General features: G+C 41.3%; 2 protein-coding genes across 2 annotated transcripts in view; one reads left to right on the top strand and one right to left on the bottom strand.

Annotated features, from left to right (window-relative positions):
- The window catches only part of tmem37 (transmembrane protein 37), a 46,091-nt gene extending 28,758 nt beyond the window's left edge, over positions 1–17,333 (top strand). The window contains exon 2 of the mRNA XM_048535146.2: positions 14,358–17,333. Coding sequence (XP_048391103.1) covers positions 14,358–14,927 — 570 coding nt within the window. The 3' untranslated portion in view covers positions 14,928–17,333. The remainder of the gene's footprint in view (positions 1–14,357) is intronic.
- A 3,258-nt stretch (positions 17,334–20,591) lies between these two features.
- Positions 20,592–24,284, bottom strand: part of LOC125454023 (secretin receptor-like) — a 68,809-nt gene continuing 65,116 nt past the window's right edge. Inside the window, exons 11-13 of the mRNA XM_048534263.2 lie at positions 21,311–21,449; positions 20,964–21,005; positions 20,592–20,842 (exon numbers count right to left, since the gene is read on the bottom strand). Coding sequence (XP_048390220.1) covers positions 20,675–20,842; positions 20,964–21,005; positions 21,311–21,449 — 349 coding nt within the window. The 3' untranslated portion in view covers positions 20,592–20,674. The remainder of the gene's footprint in view (positions 20,843–20,963; positions 21,006–21,310; positions 21,450–24,284) is intronic.

The raw sequence follows: 24,284 nt of genomic DNA, 5'->3' as shown, positions 1-24,284 counted from the left end.
CATTGAAAAATAAAAAAGAATAAATAAAGATTTTCAGCAGTAGAATGTACAGATTTCTAGAAATGTGCATGGAAATTATGCATTTACCTTTCATTTTCTGATGTATATACTTTGTACATGCATAACATAAATAGCAGCTAAATCTGGAAATCTGAAACAAATGCAGGGAATGCTGGAGAAGCAAGCTGGCCTGGCAGCAACTGTGCAGAGAGAAGCAGAGTTAACCTTTTGAATTTGGCACGAGTCTTCTTCAGAACTGAAAAGAGCAAAGTAATCAAGACATAAACAAGTCATGGCTGGAGGGGATGGTGGGAAGAATATTTTTAAAAAATGGAGAGGAGACATCATGCGGTCAGTTTCTGAAGTAATGGTATTCAGTATTGAGATCTTGAGGCTGTAAAGTGTCTAAGCAGAAAATGAGGTGGTGTTCCTCAAGTTTGTGTTACACTTTATCGGAATGTTGCAGCAAGCCCAGGACGGAAATGTTGCCATGAGAACAAGGTGGTTTATTGAAATGGCAAGAAACTAGGAGATCAGGATCATTCCAATGGGCAGAGTGAAGGTATTTTTGGTCTTGCCAGTGCAAAGGAGACAGCAATGAGAGGACTAAATCAGTAGACTAGATTGAAAAAAGTACATGTTCACACTGCTTCACCTGCAAAGTGTGTTCAGGACCTTGGACATTGAGTAGGTAGGAGCTAAATGGGCAAGTGTTACACCTGTTATTGCATAAAAAGGTGCCATAGGGAAGTGGGGAAGTGTTAGAACATAGAACTTAGAACATTACAGCACAGTACAGGCCCTTCGGCCCTTGATGTTGTGCCGACTTGTCATACCGATCTCAAGCCCATCTAACCTACACTATTCCATGTACGTCCATATGCTTATCCAATGACGACTTAAATGTACCTAAAGTTGGCGAATCTACTACCGTTGCAGGCAAAGCGTTCTATTCCCTTACTACTCTCTGAGTAAAGAAACTACCTCGGACAACTGTCCTATATCTTTCACCCCTCAATTTAAAGCTATGCCGCCTTGTGCTCGCCGTCACCATCCTAGGAAAAAGGCTCTCCCTATCCACCCTATCTAACCTTCTGATTATTTTATATGTTTCAATTAAGTCACCTCTCAACCTTCTTCTCTCTAACGAAAACAGCCTCAAGTCCCTCAGCCTTTCCTCGTAAGATCTTCCCTCCAGACCAGGCAACATCCTAGTAAATCTCCTCTGCACCCTTTCCAAAGCTTCCACATCCTTCTTATAATGCGGTGACCAGAACTGCACACAATACTCCAAGTGCGGCCGCACCAGAGTTTTGTACAGCTGCAGCATAACCTCTTGGTTCCGGAACTCGATCCCTCTATTAATAAAAGCTAAAACACTGTATGCCTTCTTAACAGCCCTGTCAACCTGGGTGGCAACTTTCAAGGATCTGCGTACATGGACACCGAGATCTCTCTGCTCATCTACACTGCTAAGAATCTTACCATTAGCCCAGTACTTTGCCTTCCGGTTACTCCTCCCAAAGTGCATTACCTCACACTTGTCTGCATTAAACTCCATTTGCCAACTCTCAGCCCAGCTCTGCAGCTTATCTATGTCTCTCTGCAACCTACAGCATCCTTTGTCACTATCCACAACTCCACCGACCTTAGTGTCATCTGCAAATTTACTAACCCATCCTTCTACGCCCTCATCCAGGTCATTTATAAAAATGACAAACAGCAGTGGACCCAACACCGACCCTTGTGGTACATCACTAGTAACTGGTCTCCAGGATGAACATTTCCCATCAACTACCACCCTCTGTCTTCTTTCAGCAATCCAATTTCCGATCCAAACTGCTATATCTCCCACAATTCCATTCCTCTGTATTTTGTACAATAGCCTGCTGTGGGGAACCTTATCGAACGCCTTGCTGAAATCCATATACACCACATCTACCGGTTTACTCTCATCTACCTGTTTGGTCACCTTCTCAAAGAACTCAATAAGGTTCGTGAGGCACGACGTACCCTTGACAAAACCGTGCTGACTATCCCTAATCAATTTATTCTTTTCTAGATGATTATAAATCCTATCCCTTATAACCTTTTCCAACACTTTACCAACAACTGAGGTAAGGCTCACTGGTCTATAATTACCAGGGTTGTCTCTACTCCCCTTCTTGAACAGGGGAACCACATTTGCTATCCTTCAGTCGTCTGGCACTATTCCTATAGACAAAGATGAGTTAAAGATCAATGCCAAAGGCACGGCAATCTCCTCCCTGGCTTCCCAGAGGATCCTAGGATAAATGCCATCCGGTCCAGCGGACTTACCTATCTTCACCCTCTGTAGGATTTCCAATACCTCTTCCTTGTGAACGTCAATCCCACCTAGTCTAGTAGCCTGTATCTCAGTATTCTCCTCGACAACATTGTCATTTTCTAGAGTGAATACTGTTGAAAAATATTCATTTAGCGCTTCCGCTGTCTCCTCTGACTCCACACACAACTTCCCACTACTATCCTTGATTGGCCCTAATCTTACTTTCGTCATTCTTTTATTCCTTAAATACTTATAGAAAGCCTTAGGGTTCACCCTGATCCTATCCACCAACAACTTCTCATGTCTCCTCCTGGCTCTTCTGAGCTCTCTCTTTAGGTCTTTCCTGGCTACCTTGTAGCCCTCAAGCGCCTTAACTGAGCCTTCACATCTCATCCTAACATAAGCCTTCTTCTTCCTCTTGACCTGAGATTCCACCTCCTTTGTAAACCACGGCTCTCACGCTCTGCAGTTTCCTCCCTGCCTGACAGGCACATACTTACCTGGAACACACAGGAGCTTTTCCTTGAATAAGCTCCACATTTCTAATGTGCCCATCCCCTGCAGTTTCCTTCCCCATCCTATGCTCCCTAAATCTTTCCTAATCTCATCATAATTGCCTTTCCCCCAGCTATAACTCTTGCCCAGTGGTAAACACCTATCCCTTTCCATCACTAAAGTAAACATAATAGAATTGTGATCGCTAGCACCAAAGTGCTCACCTACTTCCAAATCTAACACCTGGCCGGGCTCATTACCCAGTACCAAATCTAATGTGGCTTCGCCCCTTGTTGGCCTATCTACATACTGTGTCAGGAAGCCCTCCTGCGCACACTGGACAAAAACTGACCCATCTATAGTACTCAAACTATAGTGTTCCCAGTCAATATTTGGAAAGTTGAAGTCCCCCATGACAACTACCCTGTCTCTCTCACTCCTATCGCGAATCATCTTTGCTATCCTTTCCTCTACATCTCTGGAACTATTCGGAGGCCTATAGAAAACTCCCAACAGGGTGACCTCTCCTTTCCTGTTTCTAACCTCAGCCCATACCACCTCAGTTGTTAGGAATAATGGAATGGACCAAGATATCAAGGAAGGAATGGTCCTTGCAGAATACTGACAGTGGAGAGGCATAATATAAAACTAAGTCTACCACAGCCTGTAGAATTTAACATTCAACCGTAACATTCAAAAACTGAATACAGGCTGCACAATTTGAAACATTCCAATTATCCACCTCAGACTTTGGTTTCCATGTCTGAGATTGCGAACTTATATTTTTGTGCTTAGTTGTTATCATGGCCATACACACAGGAATAGATACATTAGAACTTAACAAACCCAGTTCTTAAAGGTCCTTATAGTCAGCAGAGAGACACTTTCACTTTATGAGTGTTTAGGAATTCAAAACACATCCCAGAGTTGTCAGTGTTGACCACTGATTCATGGATGTGAAAAACTCCTTATTTACTACTCTAGTTAAAATACCATTTCTGCAACAACAGTCTCATGCAGCTTCACACATAATGTCATAATTATCTTTTGACCACTTTGCTTCCTTTCCACATCATCTACCATGTTCCTAATGCAAATGTATTAAATTTCAACATTGCCAAAATAAACAGTACCAGAAGATAAGTAAGAATGTGTTTTCAAATTCCAGCTTGAACTGTTATTGATATTCACACTTTGTATCAACTAGGTGAGATTGGTTTCTTACCTTGGATATTTGTGATGGATGAATACCAGTGTAACTGTGAAAGTTTTCATTCCTGAACTGTTGGAGCATGTTTCCTAGGACATCAGTCATATAAGGGAATTGATGGTATTTGTTAATGTCTGCAGGGTAAGTTGTTCAAAACTGTCAGTGAAGGAAAAATAACATAAAAGGTGAGCAGATTTTTTAAAAAATTGTTCACTGGATGTAGGCATCACTGGCCAGTCCAGCATTTATTACCGATTCCTAATTGCCCAGAGGACAGTTAAGTGTCAATGACATTGCTGTGGATCTGGAGTCATGTGTAGGCCAGACCAGATAAAGATGGCAGTTTCCTTCCGGAAAGGACATTCATGTGCCAAATGCTTTTTTTCCTGAGATTTTACAATGATTTTATGGCCATCATTAGACTTATAATTCTTGATATTTTTTGCAATTCAAATTCCACCATCTGCCATGGCAGGATGTGAACCTGGGTCCCCAGGGCATTCCCAAGTTCTCTGGATGAATAGTCTAGGAATAGTATCACTAGGCCATCATCTCCCCTTTTGGGTGATGAATACAGATTCTAACTTTGAGGCTTAAAGTGTAAAGGAACCTGATACCTTTCCATTACAATACATTGCCTAAAAAGGTGACAACTGCCAGCATTTTACAGGCTTCCAAGAGGTGAGGCAAGGTTTGATAAAATTGCACAAGCCATTTCAGCTCTTTGTTAGCATCGCTGTTCTGACCTGCAAGCCCCGTTAAATGTTGCCCATTGCCACTTGTTGTGTAAGGTTATGGTTCTGAACAAGGCTACTGTTCATTGTTGCATTAGTTCCATTGATTTTAAAGCTTTTACAGTCTTCGGGTGGAGGTAATAAATGCTGCTGTAGCTTTTGAAGGCAGCAGTTATATCTGTACCAGCTGCTTAAGTTCCGAATAATTGTGCCTGACGAAATGTGGTTGTACTTGTTGCTTTTGTGGAGTAAACTTGTTATTCAAAGACCGTTCCTCTTCAGCATATCCTTTCTTTGTTGGTGCATACTCTATCACTCATAATTAGATGGGCCCGAGATAAAACAAAGACGAGAAGATTAGTGGCAACAGACTACCTTGAACAATCCTCATTCAGTACCACAATCTAGTAGAGGTGGCAATAAAATGTGACAGGAGTGGTCATCTGAATCAATACCATATACCTACATTTTACCAGCAGTGGTGAGACCTTCTGACCATTGGGGAGCTGTCTTGTGAACATTGACCACCTCCTTGTGGGCTCAGATTGTGGATCTATTAAGTCAGGCATTCTGTGGCTCACGGACAGGGCCGTTGGTGTCACTGGCTGTCCTATAGAAGCTCCACCTGCCCTCAACAGCACCCGCTTCCCTTCAATGAAGACTGTCTGTCTGACTGATGCTATGGTCTCTCACTCCACTCACTGGTTGCAAGAGTATCCTGCTCCCTTGGCACCTCTCTGCTGGGCTCAATCCGTTTTGCCCACATATTGTACACAGCAGGGAGTTGAACAATTCTATTCTCCTCTTCTGACCTTAAGCATAGGTAATTTTTCATTTCTCCTGATATGCCACTGCCTATTTCCAAAGAAATGTCTTCCAGAGCCCCCTCTGAAGACTAATTTTAAAATTAATGAAAACTCTTTACATCTTAAAACAAAGATATACCTTTTCCTTCATACTTGCAAACCCAGAGAATGATTGACACATATACAAGCAAACATGAAGGAAAGAACATGAAAGAGATTACAGTTTAAGTTTAGTTTAGCAATATGGTGGGTAGTTCACTTGATTTTTGACTGAGTCCAGAAGGTCAGTGTCCAGTGAAGTCGTCTTTTCAATTGGCATTCAAATTCAGGTTGAAGTTGTGGAATTCTTTTCGAAGTTGACAAAGGCTTAGTGCAGTAAAGTTGTTATTTTCCACTGTTTGTCACTTTCCTTGAAGTGTTATAAGTTGAAGATTTAGACTAGATGCAGGCTTAGCTAAGCCTGGAGTTCCCAGTTTGATTCTTAGCAGACTGACTTGATGTAAACAGCAAACTGATCTCTACCAAACTGAAACAAGACTATAAAAATGTACAGTTAAACCTTTTCTTTCCCCTCAAAGGCCAGAGGTTTGTCATGTGATCAGGTTCTTAGATGAATTAGTTTTAACTAGCAAGGTAGTTTCTAAGTAATATTTAGTTTATCCCTCTCTGACCAAGGCAACATTCTTTCTTATGGGATCACTTTTTAAAAAATCATTCACAGGATTTGGGTATTGCTGACTAGGCCAGCATTTATTGCTCATCCTTAAAGGCGCAGAAGGCAGCTCAGAGTCAGTCAGCAGAGGGTCTGGAGTCACTCATAGTCGAGACCAAATAAGGACAACAGTTTTCTACACGAAAGGATGTTAATGAACTAAATGGGTATTTTTTCCAACAATTGAGAATGGTTTCACGATCATCGTTAGACTTTTTTGTATTGAATTCAATTCATGAAGGAGACCTTAGTGGGGAAGATGGTGGAACTGCAAAGGCAGGAGTTTCTAGGTGTAATTCAGGAGGTTCACCAGCAATTCATCATTATCGTTTTGATTTCTGTGCACAGTGCAGATAACATTCTTCTGTCATCTCAGCTCATGTTGTTGTGCCACTTACCTAGTCACTTCTCTGTCATCAGGAGCAAAAGTCAGCTATCTCTTCTTGATGACAGAGATAATAGGAACTGCAGATGCTGGAGAATCCAAGATAACAAAGTGTGAGGCTGGATGAACACAGCAGGCCAAGCAGCATCTCAGGAGCACAAAAGCTGATGTTTCAGGCCTAGACCATCATCAGAAAAGGGGGATGGAGAGAGGGAACTGGAATAAATAGGGAGAGAGGGGGAGGCAAACGAAGATGGACAGAGGAGAAGATAGGTGGAGAGGAGAGTATAGGTGGGGAGGTGGGGATCCTCCGTTACATTGATGACTGTATCGGCGCCGCCTCTTGCACCCAAGAGGAGCTCGAGCAATTCATCCACTTCACTAACACCTTCCACCCCAACCTTCAGTTCACCTGGGCCATCTCCAACACATCCCTCACCTTCCTGGACCTCTCTGTCTCCATCTCAGGCAACCAGCTTGTAACTGATGTCCATTTCAAGCCCACCGACTCCCACAGCTAACAAGAATACACCTCTTCCCACCCACCCTCCTGCAAAAATTCCATCCCCTATTTCCAATTCCTTCACCTCCGCCCCATCTGTTTGCAGGTTGAGGCATTCCACTCCCGCACATCCCAGATGTCCACGTTCTTCAAGGACCACAACTTCCCCCCACAGTGGTCGAGAACGCCCCTGACCGCGTCTCCCGCATTTTCCGCAACACATCCCTCACACCCCGCCCCTGCAATAACCGCCCTAAGAGGATCCCCCTTGTTCTCACATACCACCCCACCAACCTTCGGATACAACGCATCATCCTCCGACACTTCCACCATCTACCATCCGACCCCACCACCCAAGACAATTTTCCATCCCCACCCTTGTCTCCCTTCCATAGAGACCACTCTCTCCGTGACTCTCTTGTCTGCTCCACACTCCCCTCCAACCCCACCACACCCGGCACCTTCCCCTGCAACCGCAGGAAGTACTACACTTGCCCCCACACCTCCTCCCTTACCCCCATCCCAGGCCCCAAGATGACTTTCCATATTAAGCAGATGTTCACCTGCACATCTGCCAATGTGTTATACTGTATCCACTGTAACCGGTGTGGCTTCCTGTACATTGGGGAAACCAAGCGGAGGCTTGGGGACCGCTTTGCAGAACACCTCCGCTCGGTTCGCAACAAACAACTGCACCTCCCAGTCGCGAACCATTTTAACTCCCCCTCCCATTCCTTAGACGACATGTCCATCATGGGCCTCCTGCAGTGCCACAATGATGCCACCGTAAGGTTGCAGGAACAGCAACTCATATTCTGCTTGGGAATCCTGCTGGCCAATGGTATCAATGTGGACTTCACGTGCTTCAAAATCGTCCCCTCCCCCCACTGCATCCCAAAACCAGCCCAGCTCGTCCCCGCCTCCTTAACCTGTTCTTCCTCTCACCTATCCCCTCCTCCCACCTCAAGCCGCACTTCCATTTCCTTCCTACTAACCTCATCCCGCCTCCTTGACCTGTCCGTCCTCCCCGGACTGACTTATCCCTTCCCCACCTCCCCACCTATACTCTCTTCTCCACCTATCTTCTCCCCTATCTATCTTCAGTCCGCCTCCCCCTCTCTCCCTATTTATTTCAGAACCCCGCCCCATCCCCCTCTCTGATGAAGGGTCTAGGCCCGAAACATCAGTTTTTGTACTCCTGAGATGCTGCTTGGCTTGCTGTGTTCATCCAGCTTCACACTTTGTCTTCTTGATGACATCTTGGATTGGAAAACCTTCCTTCAACACATTTGCTTTCCATTATTCTTGTTCTAAAAGTAAATCCATTCACTATATCAATGCCTTTAAAAGAAATCATTGACGTCCTATTCCCACCAACCCAATAGCTGAAAAGCTGCCAGTTGACAATAAAAAGAGCCCTGCCAGACTATCCTATTGAAATAAGAGACAGTACAATTTTGCATGTGCTGCATGCTTCCATCACTAATCATGCACTTCAATGTATTGAGAGTTCTGCAACAGTTTCCACAATAACTAAATTTCTCACTAGTAGTGTACACTTTCCCAATTTCTGACTAGTAACACTGACAATTCTGCACAGTAATAATTCTGTAATAATAATTCACCATAATAATAATGAGGGCAGAATTTTCACCCTGCCATCGAGTCTTATAGTAGAGTTGGGCGGGCACATAATGTTATGCTGTCAACTGGCACGTGAGTTTTTTGGCACAACCCTGAACCTGAACCTGAACCATTCCAGGGAATATAGAGGAATCAACTCTGTCCATTACCTGTGACAGCAAGCTGCAGCTCCCTTGCTACTGGAGGCCTAATATTGACAGTCCAGCTTTGAAAGCCTGCCTGCTGTCCTGAAATACTGAAGGTATCTGTGTGTGCTTGGACAATCTCATGACCTGGACTGATAGTGGCAAGAAGCATTCACACCACACAAGTCCCAAACAATGATTGTCTCCAACAAAATAGAATCTAACCATTGCTCCTTGACATTCATAGCGTCACTGTAGCAGAATCCCCCATTATCAACATACTGGTTGTTACTATTGAAAAGAAACTGGACTGGACTATCCCCCAAATAAATACTGTCTACAAGAGCAGGTCAGAGACTAGGAATCCTGCAGTGAATTTAATTGCTCCTTCCCTATTGCCTGTCCACCATCTACAAAGCGCAAGTCAGAAGTGTGATGGAATGACACCATCTAGCTTAAAGCAATTCATCATCAGAATAAAGGATTTCATTTGATCTTGTCTCTTGGGGCAAGTATTTCATCAACATCAGGTGCATTATTATTATTGCCTTTTTCTCATTATTTTTCTTCTTACATTTGTATTCTACTTCAGACAGGTTTCCTTTTGCTTTGAGTTCAATTCCATCATAATTTTCTGTGGCTTCTTTCAAGAGAGTTGTGAGCGCATGGAATACTTTACCAGTGGTAGTCGTGGAAGCGGAGTCATTAGTGACATTTAAGCGACTGCTGGACATGCACATGGACAGCAGTGAATTGAGGGGAATGTAGGTTAGGTTATTTTACTTTTAGATTAGGATTATTCCACGGCACAACATCGTGGGCCGAAGGGCCTGTACTGTGCTGTACTTTTCTATGTTCTATGTTCTATAATGTAAAGGCTTGCATACACTCTGAGGGCCATACGTGCATTCTTTATGGCCTTGCTGCTTTTGTGGAACTGATTTAACAAATAATTCCAAGGTTTCAACATGAACACCGTCTCTAATTCCCCCATTTTCTTCGGCAGTATGCCAGCTTCTTTCCTTGTGTCACCTTTTTCATTGTCGTTAGTATGAAGATGAGTAAGAGCATCAGCAATTAAACTGTAACTCTCCGCTATGCCTTAAGCAACCTTTGCATGTGCTTCACACCTGTTGTTTGAGGGATGTTTTGTACAGTGGAATCAGGACCAAAAAATAATTTGAGTACTCATCAGAGTTTTGTAAAGAGAGAGAAGAACTAACATTAAGTACATTCATTGCATCTTGACAATGATGAGTGCAGCAGGGTCAACAAGATTCAATGAATGCCCAGCATATTGAATTTATACACAATACTGATCTTTTCTCTCAGTGTTTTGCTGTGTGCTGTTTCGATTCCTGCCATGTTCGCTGCATTATTGTACTCTCTGCACAGACTGACATTAACTTTGTAGTCATTGCCTAGGCAATCTGGTAATGTGTTGCCCACACATTCTCCATTAGTTTTCTTATTCAAGCGAAGTTAGAAAGTATTAAAGAGGAAAATCACCATTAAGTTAGACATATCTTCCAAAAATGCGATTGATCAACATATGAAGGATCTGATAAATTGACACATCCAGTTTTTCTCAAGACATCCAGAAATAGATCATCTTTTTTAACCATAAACTGTATCAGCACGTTTTTGAAGTCACACGACATCAGGCTATAGTCCAACAGGTTTATTTGAAATCACAAGTTGTGTGCTGCTCCTTCGTCAGTCACTTCACCTGACAAAGGAGCAGTTCTTCAAAAGCTTGCGATTTCAAATAAGCCTGTTGGATTATAACCTGATATCGTGTGACTTCTGATTTTGTCCATCCCAATCCAACATTGCCACCTCCACATCACAATTTTAAAAAAGAGGCAAGAAGACTTTACAGTTCCACTGCCCCCATAGCATTGCACAACAAAGAATTCCTACAGTGTGGAAAGAGAACATTCAGCCCCATTGAATCTGCACTAACCCTCTGAAGAGCATCCCACCCAGACCCCTGTAACCTTGCATTTACCACGGTTCACCCGCATTGTCCGCATGTCTTTCCTTTATGAATTCAGGGTTGAGGGTATTGCTGGATAGGCGGTATTTATTGCCCATCACTCATTGGCCAAAGGGTAGTTAAGAGTCAGCCGCACTGCTGTGGGTCTGGAGTCACATGTAGGCCAGACCAGATAGGGATGGTAGTTTCAGAGATAATGGGAACTGCGTTTATCCCCTCCCCCCACTGCATCACACAACCAGCCCAACTCATCCGCTCCCCCCACTGTATCCTCAAACCAGCCCAGCCTGTCTCTGCCTCCCTAACCTGTTCTTCCTCTCACCCATCCCTTCCTCCCACCTCAAGCCGCACCTCCATTCCCTGCCTACTAACCTCATCCCACCTCCTTGACCTGTCCGTCTTCCCTGGACTGACCTATCCCCTCCCTACCTCCCCACCTATACTCTCCTCTCCACCTATCATCTTTTCTCTCCATCTTCGGTCCGCCTCCCCCTCTCTCCCTATTTATTCCAGAACCCTCTCCCCATCCCCCTCTCTGATGAAGGGTCTAGGTCCGAAACGTCAGCTTTCCTGCTCCTCTGATGCTGCTTGGCCTGTTGTGTTCATCCAGCTCCATACCTTGTTATCTCAGATTCTCCAGCATCTGCAGTTCCTACTATCTTTCAAACTCCACACTGACTGGCACCTAAGGCTGGGTCTCTGGCACAGACACAGCAGAGCCAATCACTGACCCACCATGCTGTCCCATGCAAATGGTTAGCAAAAAATGGGTAAAACTTAGCAATGAGTTATAACAAGCCCAGAACATTCCCATTATGTGGCAAGCCAGACTTTTTATTAAACACTCCAAAAAGCTGATTCACATTTTGCTCATGTACACACCAATGCAACAACATTTTCAACTCCATGGCTCCAGTGCTGTTGCTCCTTTTCAATCGTTTCTCCAGATTTGAATCCAAGGTTAACCTGATCAAATATGTAAGTAATGCTTTTTCATGTTCTGCAGAGTTCTCAGGATTTTGAATTCCAACAGGATTTTGTCAGTCATTAAACCCATGTCTATTGAGTGCTGTTGATAATGTTAAGAAATGCTTGCAGTCAAAACAATAAACCTAAAATGTCCTGTTGTTGGAGAGTACACTAGCCACTCATGAGTGTATTTTTTGACATTAATCTTTGTTAAACAAAATAATCCTTTTGAACACCATCTCATTGGGTCTTTGAATGGTCACTTCGATTTCTGAAATGGGCCGTTCTAATGTTGGCACTCCGAGGGATCTTTCTGTAACTAAAATGAAATAACACGCTTACTCAAGATACCCTGGAAACCAAGATCTTTAGATGTTGTAAATCTGTTTTATTTATTTGGTAATTCAGACTTGGTAACTTGCCAGGTGCAGGAGTCACATACACATTTGTATCATCTATCCAAGTAGGAGGGGTGGATGATGTGGGCCTGGCTAATTCACTTGATTATGCATTTCTACCTTTTATTATACTGAAATAACAGTCAATGTTCAGTAATTGCTTCAGCTTCCCTTCAGTTGCTGCCTGTTTTTTTTTCTGTTCTGGCAGCAACTTTCAAATGTTAAATTCATTTTTTAACAGGTCTGTCTATAATGAGAGAATTAAACCCCAGAAATATTCTACGAACATAATCCTCCATTTTTACAAGTAAAGCTAAAGCAAAAGTAAAAATTGCAATGTGTACATTTAATGCTGTATTTATCTAATGGCATGGAGAGAAAGGAGTGTTTTTTATGCTTTAATAGTTTTTAGAAAATACATTTTAAAAGAAAATACTTTACAAAATGTAATAACAACTTTTATTATCTTAAAAGTGTCATATGAGCACTTTTGTTTAGTGATGAAAACATCTAAATGAATCATGTAAATGTCAGAGGTGAAGGCATTGCTTTATGAGAAACGTATTGCTTTATGTCATTGCATTGTGCTTTAGCAATTTGAGTCATTGATGTGAGTATCTGAGACCACATTTTTTGAATAGAGGCAGGGAGTATTTCAAAGCTTTCTAAACATGTTTAATATCTACGAAGGACTGTATTATATAATAATTGTTGTCAAATAATTATCACTCTAATAATTGCTTTGCCATATAATAAATGTGTTTGTCACATAATGATTGTCACGGAAATATATTTTTGTGCATATCAGAATATATGTGTTTTAGCTTGTCTTTTTGCATCTGCTTTACCTTCTAACCAGTTTTGTAAAACCTTCAAATGTCGTTTGTTTTGCATATTTCAAGGTCTCTCATAATGTGAGGCCGTAAGGTGTCATTTAGTTAGCTTATACCTAAATCTGGTACTGGTATGGAACATCATCTTAACATATGAACTAGGCCATTAAGGACTAAGAACAAGGAGCATTTATTCACTCAAAAACTGATGGAAATTTGTAACTCATGTTGCACAAAGATTTTTATTAGGTTTGGATATCAGGGGATGTGGAGGAAGTAGAAGTTTAATGCACACTTGAGACACGGACAAACTAAATAGTGAATGGCTCAAGCAGATGTACGTCCTACCTTGGTCAATCACAATTTCAGTCTTTTCCCATTTATAGGAACACAAGTCAATCTCCAGGTAATGACTACCAGTTTGAGAGAGTTAAACAAACTTAACAACTGAGCAGGGGGAATTGTAACCCTCTCAGCCAGCAGAAGCTAGACATTCTCATTTGGTGTTGCCTATGTACTTCCCTGTCTGTGACCATTATGCTGAAGGCCGTAGCATTAGATCCCCTCGAGTTGATCAAAATGTTACTTCCCATTGTCTGTCTCCTTTTTTCATTCCTGCCGGGTTTAAATGAGAATCCACCTTAGAGAATGGATTTGCTGTTCAGTCGTTAACATTAGCTTCTCTGCTGCTACTCCTAGATAGTTTGCCCATTAGTTAGCCTATATTCCCAGGAACAAACAACACTCCCTTGGTGTCAGAAATGGAAAGAATTCCATTTTCCAGTACTACAGCAGCAATCATTTTACACAACACAAAATTGGTGAATTGTTTTATTTTAAAACGGGAATGACAAATTGAGTGCAGTAAAACACTGACAATGACGTGGAGACACCTGGCCCTGTCAAGCTTTTAAAATTCAATGTTTACAATTTGTTTGTACCCACAGAGGACTGTGCTGCTGCCCTGTCCTGTCATCTGATGGCCTGCAATCAAGGTTCATGATGATACCTGAATCACTTAATTGGGCCTGTAGTCGTAAAGGTCTATTTCACAGTCCTTCAGTGAACACACTCAGATATTGGATTTTGAGATTTTGCAGCCAGTTCCAGAATGTACTACTTGAGTGTGAAACTTGGTAGAATGGAGCCTAACAACTGAAAGCAAAAATGTAAAGTTCATTGAACCTTAATTCTGAAGTAATGTCTCTCACCTAATAATGTGTAAATTTCATTCTAGGTACAAGAAGAGCTACAAGGGTGGAAGGCTGGAAAATCAGCAGTGGACACATTTATAAAGAGTCTGATCATTCTGTGCACAACTATTACAATTGTTCTGACATCCATCTCTGTGTGCTCAGGTTTTTGGCTGTTTGCAGACAGGAAACTATTTGGACTCTGGCATTTTTGCACTGTAGAGTATGACCATAAACCTCAATGTACAACAGATTTAAGTGTTGCTGAGATTAATGGATTATATGCAGCTCTTGTTTTCACAAGGATTGTCATCACGTGTGCTGCTGTGCTTGCAATGTTTGGCTTGGAGATGCTGATCACCTCTCAGATTTGTCAAGATACCTATTCCAGGCGCAAGTGGGCATATGGCTCGGGGCTGATTCTCCTGGCTTTCTTCATGACATCTGTTGGCGTGCTGGTCTTTGCCATTCATTTGTGGACCTTTATTACATTCACAGGCATCAGTTTAGGTTATTGGTGTGCGTTCATCTCATCTTTTCTTTTCTTCATCAATGGCATTAGTGGTCTTCACATGTACAGCATCACAACCCCAGCAAGTTCAGCAGACAAATGAATTATTTTGTTTGCTTGATGCTTTTTCTTACAAGTGCCTCATTTACAAAAGTTTGTTTGGTCTCTGAGTGTGTATCTGTGAAGTGAGAGTATTCCAGGTCTTTCTCACTTCTGAGCGTTGCTATTATTAATTATTTTTGCATACTCAATAAAACTACACTTGCTCTGCAATTTTCCTATTTTCAATTAGGATAAAAAAATTCAACAATCTTCATGCAGAAATCAGGCAACAAATCATAGTACCAAAATATATGTGCTAATTTGCAATTTGGAGAATAACCCCAGCTTGTGTTTATAACTTCATTATCTCTAAAAATATTGTGGTGATATTACAATAATCATTTTACTAATTGTGCTGAAGGTAGGTGAACTATGTTAGTGAAGGGATAGGCAGATAGGTGAGAAGATTATTGCCTTAATATTTAACAAAATTTAAAAGCTTCGAAAATTCTGATCATTTATTTTAAAAGAAATTAAAAATTGCATCTTTTATAGGATTTGAAAATTGCAATACTTATGAATTTAGTAGCACTTTAGCTTACGGCACTCTGTATTTTAACTTCTTGGGATTTGGATTTCAGTCCAATTCAGACTTTTGGATACTGTCACCTGTGCTTGTACTGCAAAGGTTCTGAGTAAAATGAATGTAGAAGGTCGTAAACCAATTATATCGGGACTAGGCTTATATCATAAAGCTGTCTGCTAGTTGACATTAAATTGGCTGACTCGCAGAGATGTTCTGAGCATGACTGTTGAGAGAATTAGGATAATGAATGTAGAGATAATGCAAGTGCTCTTCCAGAATTGTGTTGAGGTGTATTTTTTAGAATTAATTAGAGGAAACATTGCCATGCAGCTCACTCAAATTTCTTCACATATACCTGATACTAATACTGAACATATTGTCTGAAGGGAACTTCTGTTGGTGGGCAACAGTAAAAATTCAGATATGATTGGAAAATTAAGGTGGGCAGCCAATGCCTGAATTTTTCACATGTTCTGCCACAAAAAGAGCAGGGTAAGCAATTAAACTTGCTCCACTGATGCCTAATATGAGCAAAACCAAATGGTTACAGTAATTTCAGAAATAAACGATGCCCAAGATTCATTAGGATAGGTGACAAATGCTGGCCTTTCCAGATGGAACACACATTCCATGAAAGACAGAAAGAAAACTCAGGAACAGAGTTCAAACACTGAGTTAGTAAACACTGCTGTTGTTGAACTTGAATGATTGTGGATATGGAGCCAATCAAGTAGGCTGCTTTGACCTGGATGGTGTTAGCTTCCTGAATGTTGTTGGAGCTGCACTCAGCTAGCTAAATGGGGGGTATTTCATTCACTCCTGACTTCTGCCTTGCAGATGATGGATGGTATCAGGAGATCAATCACTCACTGCAGGATTTCTAGCCTCTGACCTGCTCTTTTAGCCACAGTATTTATAGAGCTAAACCAGTTCAGTTTACGGTCAGTGGTGACTGCCAGCATGTTGATTGCAGGAGAATCAGCAATGCCATTGAATATCAAGGGGCAAGTGCTGGGTTCTCACTTATTGGAAAGATGGCCATTGTCTGGTACTTGATGGGAATGAATGTTACTTGCCATTGGATGTTGCCCAGCTCTTGCTGCATTTGTATATGGATAGCTTCAGTATCTGAGGAGCCACAAATTGAGCTGAACATTGCACAATTATCAGTGAACATCCCCACTTCTAACCTGTGGGGGAGAGAAGATCAACGTGCTTTATGATTTATCGAATGCACGTTTAACAGGCGCTGCAACTATAAACTAAGCCATTATTGTTACACATAAAGCAGAATGATACTTCTTTCCCCCATCCTCTCCTGGAAGATAAAACAGAAGGTGCTGGAGAAACTTAGCAGGTCTGATAGCATCCGTGAGAGAGAAATGTCTAACATTTTGAGCCTAATGACTCCTCTTTGGAACAGTTCTGAAGTTCCAAAGAAGAACCATGAAACATTAACTCTGTTTTTCTCTCTCAATAAATACTGCCAAACCTGCTGAGTTTCTCCAGCACCTTCCGTTTTCATTTGAGATCTTCAGTATCCACAGTATTTGCTCTTCTGCGGAGTTTTGGTTTAGTAATAAGTACTGAAAGACCAGTGCATGGAGAATGGAGAGAAAAATCTTTTATAAACATTACAATTAGCAACAGGTGACTACAAGGTATAAGTTACACTAACTAGTTTATGCAATAACCAAGAATCAAACAATTCACATGGAAAAACCATCACAAGAAGTTTCAGTTTTGCACGTGAAAAATGGTTAACAATACCAAATGGTCACTTTCAAGAATTTACTATAATACTGTACTTAACAAATAAAACGCTGATGAAGGAGCTGCGCTCCAAAAGCTTGTGATTTCAAATAAACCTGTTGAACAATCGCCTGATGTCGTGTGATTTCTGACATACAAGAAGGGTGGTAGAGTTGAATGAGGATATTACAGACTGGGTGAGTCTCACGTCAGTGGTCAGGAAAATATTAGAGAAAATTCTGAAGAAGCAAATTAATACCCACTTAATTAGAGATAATCAGCATGGCTTTGGCAGAAGGAGGTCATGTCTAAAAAATTAGTTGGAATTTTTTTGGAAATGTGATCTAGTGGGTGGATGAGGGAAATTCAGTTGATGCAGTTTATATGGATTTTAGGTTAAAGCACATGGAATTGAGGGCAACCTGGCAAGATAGATCATAAACTGGCTTAGTTATAGCACACAAAGGGTTGTGGTAGAAGGCTGTTTGAGTGACTGGAGACCACTGTCCATCGGTGTGCTGCAAGGATCAGTATTGTGGCCCTTATTGTTTTTTATACACATAAATAATTTAGATGAAATTGTGGGGGGGAATGATAAGCAAATTTGCAGGTGACACCAAGATTCGTAGAGTAGTTAATAGTGAAGCATGGCTGTAAGGTTACAAGAAGATATAGATGGGTTGGTAGGATGTGCAGCCCAGTGGCAAATGGTATTTAACCCTGATAAAAGTGTGAGGTAATGTACTTTGGAAGAAGAAACAAGATAAGGGAGTATTTAATGAAAAGCAGGATACTGGGTAATTTTGAGGAACAGAGGGATCTTGGGGTAATTATTCACAGATCCCTGAAGACAACAGGGCATATGAATAAGATGAATAAGAAGGCATATAGGATACTTTATGCCATGACTGATGAAAGCATAACAGCAAGGAGGTAATGCTGGAGTTCTACAAAGTGTTGCTCAGAGCACAGTTGGAGTACTGGATGATGATCTGGTCACGTCACTACAGGCAACATGTGACAGCACTGGAGGAGGTACAGAGGATGTTCACTAGGACATTGCCTTGGATGGAGAAATGGAGCTATAAGGAAAGACTAGATAGGCTTGGATTGTTTTCTTTACAGCAGAGAAGACTGAGGTGGGGGATACATGATTGAGGTGTTAAAGCTCATGGGGGATATGGACATGATGAATAGAGACTTGCTGTTCCCCTTGGTTGAGAGGTCAGTCATGAGTGGGCATAGTTTTAGGGTCGGGGCAGGAGCAGGAGATTCAGAAGGATTTTGGGGAAAAAGTCTTGTTCATTGAACGGGTGGTGGGAATCTGGAATGCACTGGCTGGAAAGGTAGAGGAGGCTGGAAATCTTACAGCCTTTGAAAACTATTTGGATGAGCACTTCAAATATCATAATATTCAAAGATACGGGACAAGTGCAGGAAATTGGGATTGGCACATTTTTATTGGTAGTTGTGTTGGTGCAGACTTGGGTCAAAGGTCCTTTTGTTCGCTGTATGAATCTATGAAATTGAGTGTGGTACATACCCTGGTGTAGTGGAGAAGGTCATTGACCTTTTTTGTGGCATTGCTAGCCATCCTCCACACCTTGGATATGGCACTGACCTGAGTGGCGAACACAGATCAGTTTGCCAGTATGGTCTAGCAGTTCTCTGGGAAAAGGCTACCCCTCCTCTGCACCGTCTTTCCAACAGCAATGTCTATGTCAATGTCACAACACCATCGGCCCCTTTCACAACATGTTCAGAATCTGTTCAGAATCTGTTGGGCAGGGTAGCTTCGGAATCCCATTGCACATATGGGTGCAAGCAACCTTTCAAGATAAGTCAAAAATGTTCCAAAAAACTCCACATATGACACTTAGGCAAAAAATGTTGAATTTAGCCAATAATAATTTGTAACCATTCTATAATTAACTGATTTATACATGTTGATGTAATTATGATGATGAACATTGTACATCATTGGATCATAAGAACAGCTATATGCCTGTCAGCTGATGTTATTAAGTTGTAAGATGCGAATATAAAAGCTTCCCATTACCCACAAGAAACCCTAATGCATCAGAAAAAAGGACAGAATCTTTGGGTTGCAAGGTCAAGTGATATGTCCTCCTTTGGACCCCAAATGCATTTGGATTAAGTAAATTAAATGGATATAATAACCAAAACAAAATGTATTGCTAATGAAAGAACTTGTTTCATCCTGATTATTATTGACACATTATATAGTTGCAGTAAAATAAGATCCAATTTTTCCTTTGATATTATGACTGTCAACACTAAATTGGCTTCACTAATCTCATGAAAATAATATCTGAAGCTGAAGTGCTTCTGTAAACTTAATTCTTCATCCTTACTAAGGAAACTCAATTTGGCAGCCTGCTATGAAACATTCGCCTCTGTCTACATGCAGTTTGGTAATGATGCTCCATGTAACAGAATCACAAGGCTGTAACTTTACTGTATTATACCTCCCAGCCTTCCAAATCTCAGTTCATAGGATACCTACAGTGTAGAAACAGGCCATTCAGCCCAACAAGTCCACACCACCCTTTCAAAGGGCATCCCACCCAGACCCAGACCCATGTAACCCTGCATTTCCCATCTCTAATCCACCAAATTGACACACCCCTTGACACTATAAGCAATTTCAGACGGGCGATCCACCTAACTTACACATCTTTGGGCAGTGGGAGGAAACCCATGCAGACACAGGAGAATGTGTAAACTCCACACAGTCACCTGTGGGTGGAATTGAACCTGGGTCCTTGGTGCTGTGAGGCAGCAGTGCTAACCACTAAGCCACCACATCTTAATCACGCTGAAGGGCAACACAACTTGGTTTCCCACAGTAAGAGTTTACAGGGTCTACTTCTTTGCAATGATTCTTGAAAGATTCCTTTTATGCTGAAAGGCTTTGGCTGTCCGTCTCAGCTGTTTGTGAAAATGTTACAATGTTTCAAAACAATAAGGTTAACAGTCAGACACTAAAATCACTTAGTTACTTGTAAAAATTTCCACTTTCCTATGCACGTAACAATGCATAACTTAGACATTTCAAGAATTATTTGGGAGACTGATTTGCAATCACAATACACAGAAAAGCTTTATCTTGCTCACTCAAAGCTAATTCATGGAATAAGTTTAAGTTCATTTAAATACCAAAGCACTTGTAACAAAACTACACACAAACCTCATAAATGTACATAATACCAGTAATCTGGTTGTTCCTGGGTAAGAGCACACTGCAGACACTAGCTTAGCAGGGAGGACAACATGAAAACAAATTGTACTTCTTGGTGGAATTGGCCAGTTAAAACCTCTGGCCTATCCATAGCAGCAAAATCTCTATATAATTGTTCACAGGAATAGATATTTTTCCCCATATTCTTTTGGAAAAGCATTTGAAGTATTACATTTCATGTGATCTTTTAAAGAACATATGATGCTTCTTAAGCAAATTCCCGTTTATCCATGGTACTGCACCTCGTCAACAGTGATACTTGGATTGCACCAGTCACCCCACTGGCAATTATGGAAGTTTTTTGGTTGCGTAAATTGACAGCAAAATATTTCTTTAACCTCCATCGTCTCCATTTTCTCTGGATTTCAGAACGAACCTGAGTGGAGAATAACCAGGTTTTATTGATAGCAAAGTAAAACAATGTTTACTAATGTTAAGGAAAATCTCTTCTGACTATGTGTGACATTTAAAACAGTGTTAATCAGTAAAAGACTTACTTCACCATTAAGGAAACAGTAGAGTAATGCAACAGCAAATCCCTGTAGGTTAAAAAGCACCTCATTAACGATGGTAAGAACAGATGTACATTGGTATAATATTCTTATCAGGATCCTATCATTCTCCAAAAAATAACTTGAATTCGAAGTCACAAAATGATAGCAAACAAATACAGTGCAAATTTTCTAGAATGCCAATGGCAGAAAATCACAGTTGTTTTTAATGAATATTGGAAACCATCAACATGTTACACAGATCATTATTCACAACAAGTTCTTGTAAAACTACAAACTTGTTAGGGATACGTTCACTGATTGATAATTTTAACCTTCAGTCAAATAAATACCTGAAACGATGCAAGACCAAGCTCAAAGCCTACTCGCAAGTACACCGCAAGGTTGTTTTCAATATCCGGAAGAAATGCAAAAACAATATGGTGGATTCCGAACAATGGGATTAAGAAGAGAGTGGACTTTGCAAGCCTCCTAGAAGTAACAAATACAACATACAGAACTCATTAAAATACATTTGGTCCTTATATTCTTGGTGAATTGTCACTCACAGGTGCAAAAAAGCTTGGCAAAATTGACAGCCTCAGTCCCCAATATCCATCTTCTCCACCCCTCACCCTCTCGGATCTTGTTTGCCTTTAATAGCTGGGCCTGGTTTTCTGTTAGCCAGTGGAAAGCCTGAAACAGACAATAAAGGGACAGCTAGCAGGTATTGGACAGACCAATGCCATGGGCCCTGCAGGCTATCTGCCAAGAGTAAAGTATACCCCAGACAGCTAGAGCAGGAATATGTAATGTAGGAAGTCTAGGGCATAAAACTTTCGAAATGTCCTTATGGAATTCAGGGCACGTTCCAGTTTTTCTTGGCCCATATACAAATGTTTCCATATACTCAGGGTCACCTCACCTTTTTGGCAAAGCAGCAATAAAAGGCAAGCCCATGTTGGACACGTTACTCAGCTGGCCATTCAATTGCCACCTGGATCCTTGGTACATCCTAGGAACCTGATTAACATTCAACAGTGACACTTCGCTAAGCCAGGTGCAAACCTTGACAACCTATAAATGCTAATTTAGCCAGGAGTTAAATGGGTGGGTAGAGTTCAATTATTAATTAATTGACTGGATAGATATGAAGGGGGTTCAGGTAGGATGGAAGTGACAAAGCAGCTGTATGAATGTATGAAAGCAGCATTAATAAACTCTATATACAAAGAAAAGTGTCTTGGTTTCTGTTTTATCAATTAGCATAGATCTGGGTTTAACTATAGTCCTGGCTAAAATAGTGGAAATCATAGAATCATACAATTTAGAAGAGACTTTTCAGCCCATTATGTCTGTACTGCCAAAGTTACACTTAATCCATACTCGTCCTACTTTTCTGCACTATGCCCATAACCTTGAATTTTATGATATTGCAAGTCCTCATCCAAGTACTTTTTAAAGATTGTGAGGTTAACCACCTTCCCAGGGAGTATATTCCAGACATCCACCACTCTCAGTGAAAATCAAATTCTTCAAATCTCCTCTAAACCTCCTGCCTTTCACCCAAAAATTGTGACCCCTTATTATTGACCCTTTGACTAAGGACAACATCCTGTCCAGGCCCCGCATAAACTTATACCCATCTGTCAGGTCGTCTCTCCTCCAAAGAAAATAACCTGAGATTATTCAGTGCCTCTTCATTCCTAGAGGCAACATCCTAGTGAATTCCCTCTGCAAGTAAAAATATGGATAGAAATGGGGCAATAAATCTTTGTATAGGTATCTTAATTGCTGGATGGTAATGTTAAATAATTTTTGTGTTTGTTCTGAAATTTAGGCCATATTTCATTTTTACAGTTACCTTACACACTTAGACATGAATCTTGACTGTAGTTTGCAGAATTGCCATTAATTGAAATAATGCTAATGCTAATTGGAACTGCAGATGCTAGAGAATCCTAGATAACAAAGTGTGGGGCTGGATGAACACAGCAGGCCAAGCAGCATCTTAGGAGCACAAAAGCTGACGTTTCGGGCCTTCTCTCATAAAGGGTCCAGGCCCGAAACGTCAGCTTTTGTGCTCCTAAGATGCTGTTTGGCCTGCTGTGTTCATCCAGCTCCACACTTTGTTATATTGGATTCTCCAGCATCTGCAGTTCCCATTATCTCTGATCACAAATGTAACCTCACTGCGAAGACTCTTCCAGGATGCCTAACCTGAATCTCCTCCCTCCGGACCAACCTCAGGGGATCTCTCTCCCACTGCAACTCTCTTGTCATCTCATCGGCCTTGAAACTGCTTGACCATGTCCTGAAGCAAACCAGGTACCACAGCTACATCACTTTTCCTTTTCTGATGAAGGGTCTAGGCTCAAAACGTCAGCTTTCGTGCTCCCAAGATGCTGCTTGGCCTGCTGTGTTCATCCAGCCACACACTTTGTTATCCAGTAATGCTAACTGGGAATGCTACAGAGAATAGGTGTCTTTTTGTAGGAGATTGTGATTCCCACCAATCCCCTGCAGGAAAAAAAGTCTTCCTAACTTCACTCAAAATTCCTATGATGATTATCTTAAATTTATGTTCTTTTAGTTCCAATTGATCAGTGGAAATACTGTCTGATGTCCTGTTCTTACAAACATACATATGTATGATTTAATCTTGTATGATTAAGATTTCTGTATTCTAATACATTGCTTCTGTATTTGTATTAATATGTAAGGTTAAATTATTTTTGTATCAGAGATAATGGGAACTGCAGATGCTGGAGAATTCCAAGATAATAAAATGTGAGGCTGGATGAACACAGCAGGCTAAGCAGCATCTCAGGAGCACAAAAGCTGACGTTTCGGGCCTAGACCCTTCATCAGAGAGACCCTTCATCTGATGAAGGGTCTAGGCCCGAAACGTCAGCTTTTGTGCTCCTGAGATGCTGCTTGGCCTGCTGTGTTCATCCAGCCTCACATTTTATTATCTTTAAATTATTTTTGTGTTTGTTCTGAAATTTAGGTCATATTTCATTTTTAGAGTTACCTTATACACTTAGACATGAATCTTGACTGTAGTTTGCAGAATTGCCTTTAATTGAAATAGTATTCATGTCCCTGTTTTCCTTATGTAGTAGACCACAGTTTATACGCATGGGAATGCCACAGAGAATAGATTACTTTTGCTTAAGAGATAGTAGGAACTGCCGCTGTGGAGTCTGAGATAACAAGGTGTGGAGCTAGAGGAACACAGCAGGCCAGGCAGCATCAGAGGAGGAGGAAAGCTGACATTTCCGGCTTGGACTCTTCTTCAGAAATGGGGGAGGAGAAGGGGGCTCT

Source organism: Stegostoma tigrinum, chromosome 7, assembly GCF_030684315.1.
Source record: "Stegostoma tigrinum isolate sSteTig4 chromosome 7, sSteTig4.hap1, whole genome shotgun sequence".
In the NCBI taxonomy this organism is placed as follows: Eukaryota; Metazoa; Chordata; class Chondrichthyes; order Orectolobiformes; family Stegostomatidae; genus Stegostoma; species Stegostoma tigrinum.
The sequence above is the reverse complement of the archived record's forward strand: the minus strand, read 5'-3'. Positions and strand labels throughout refer to the sequence as shown.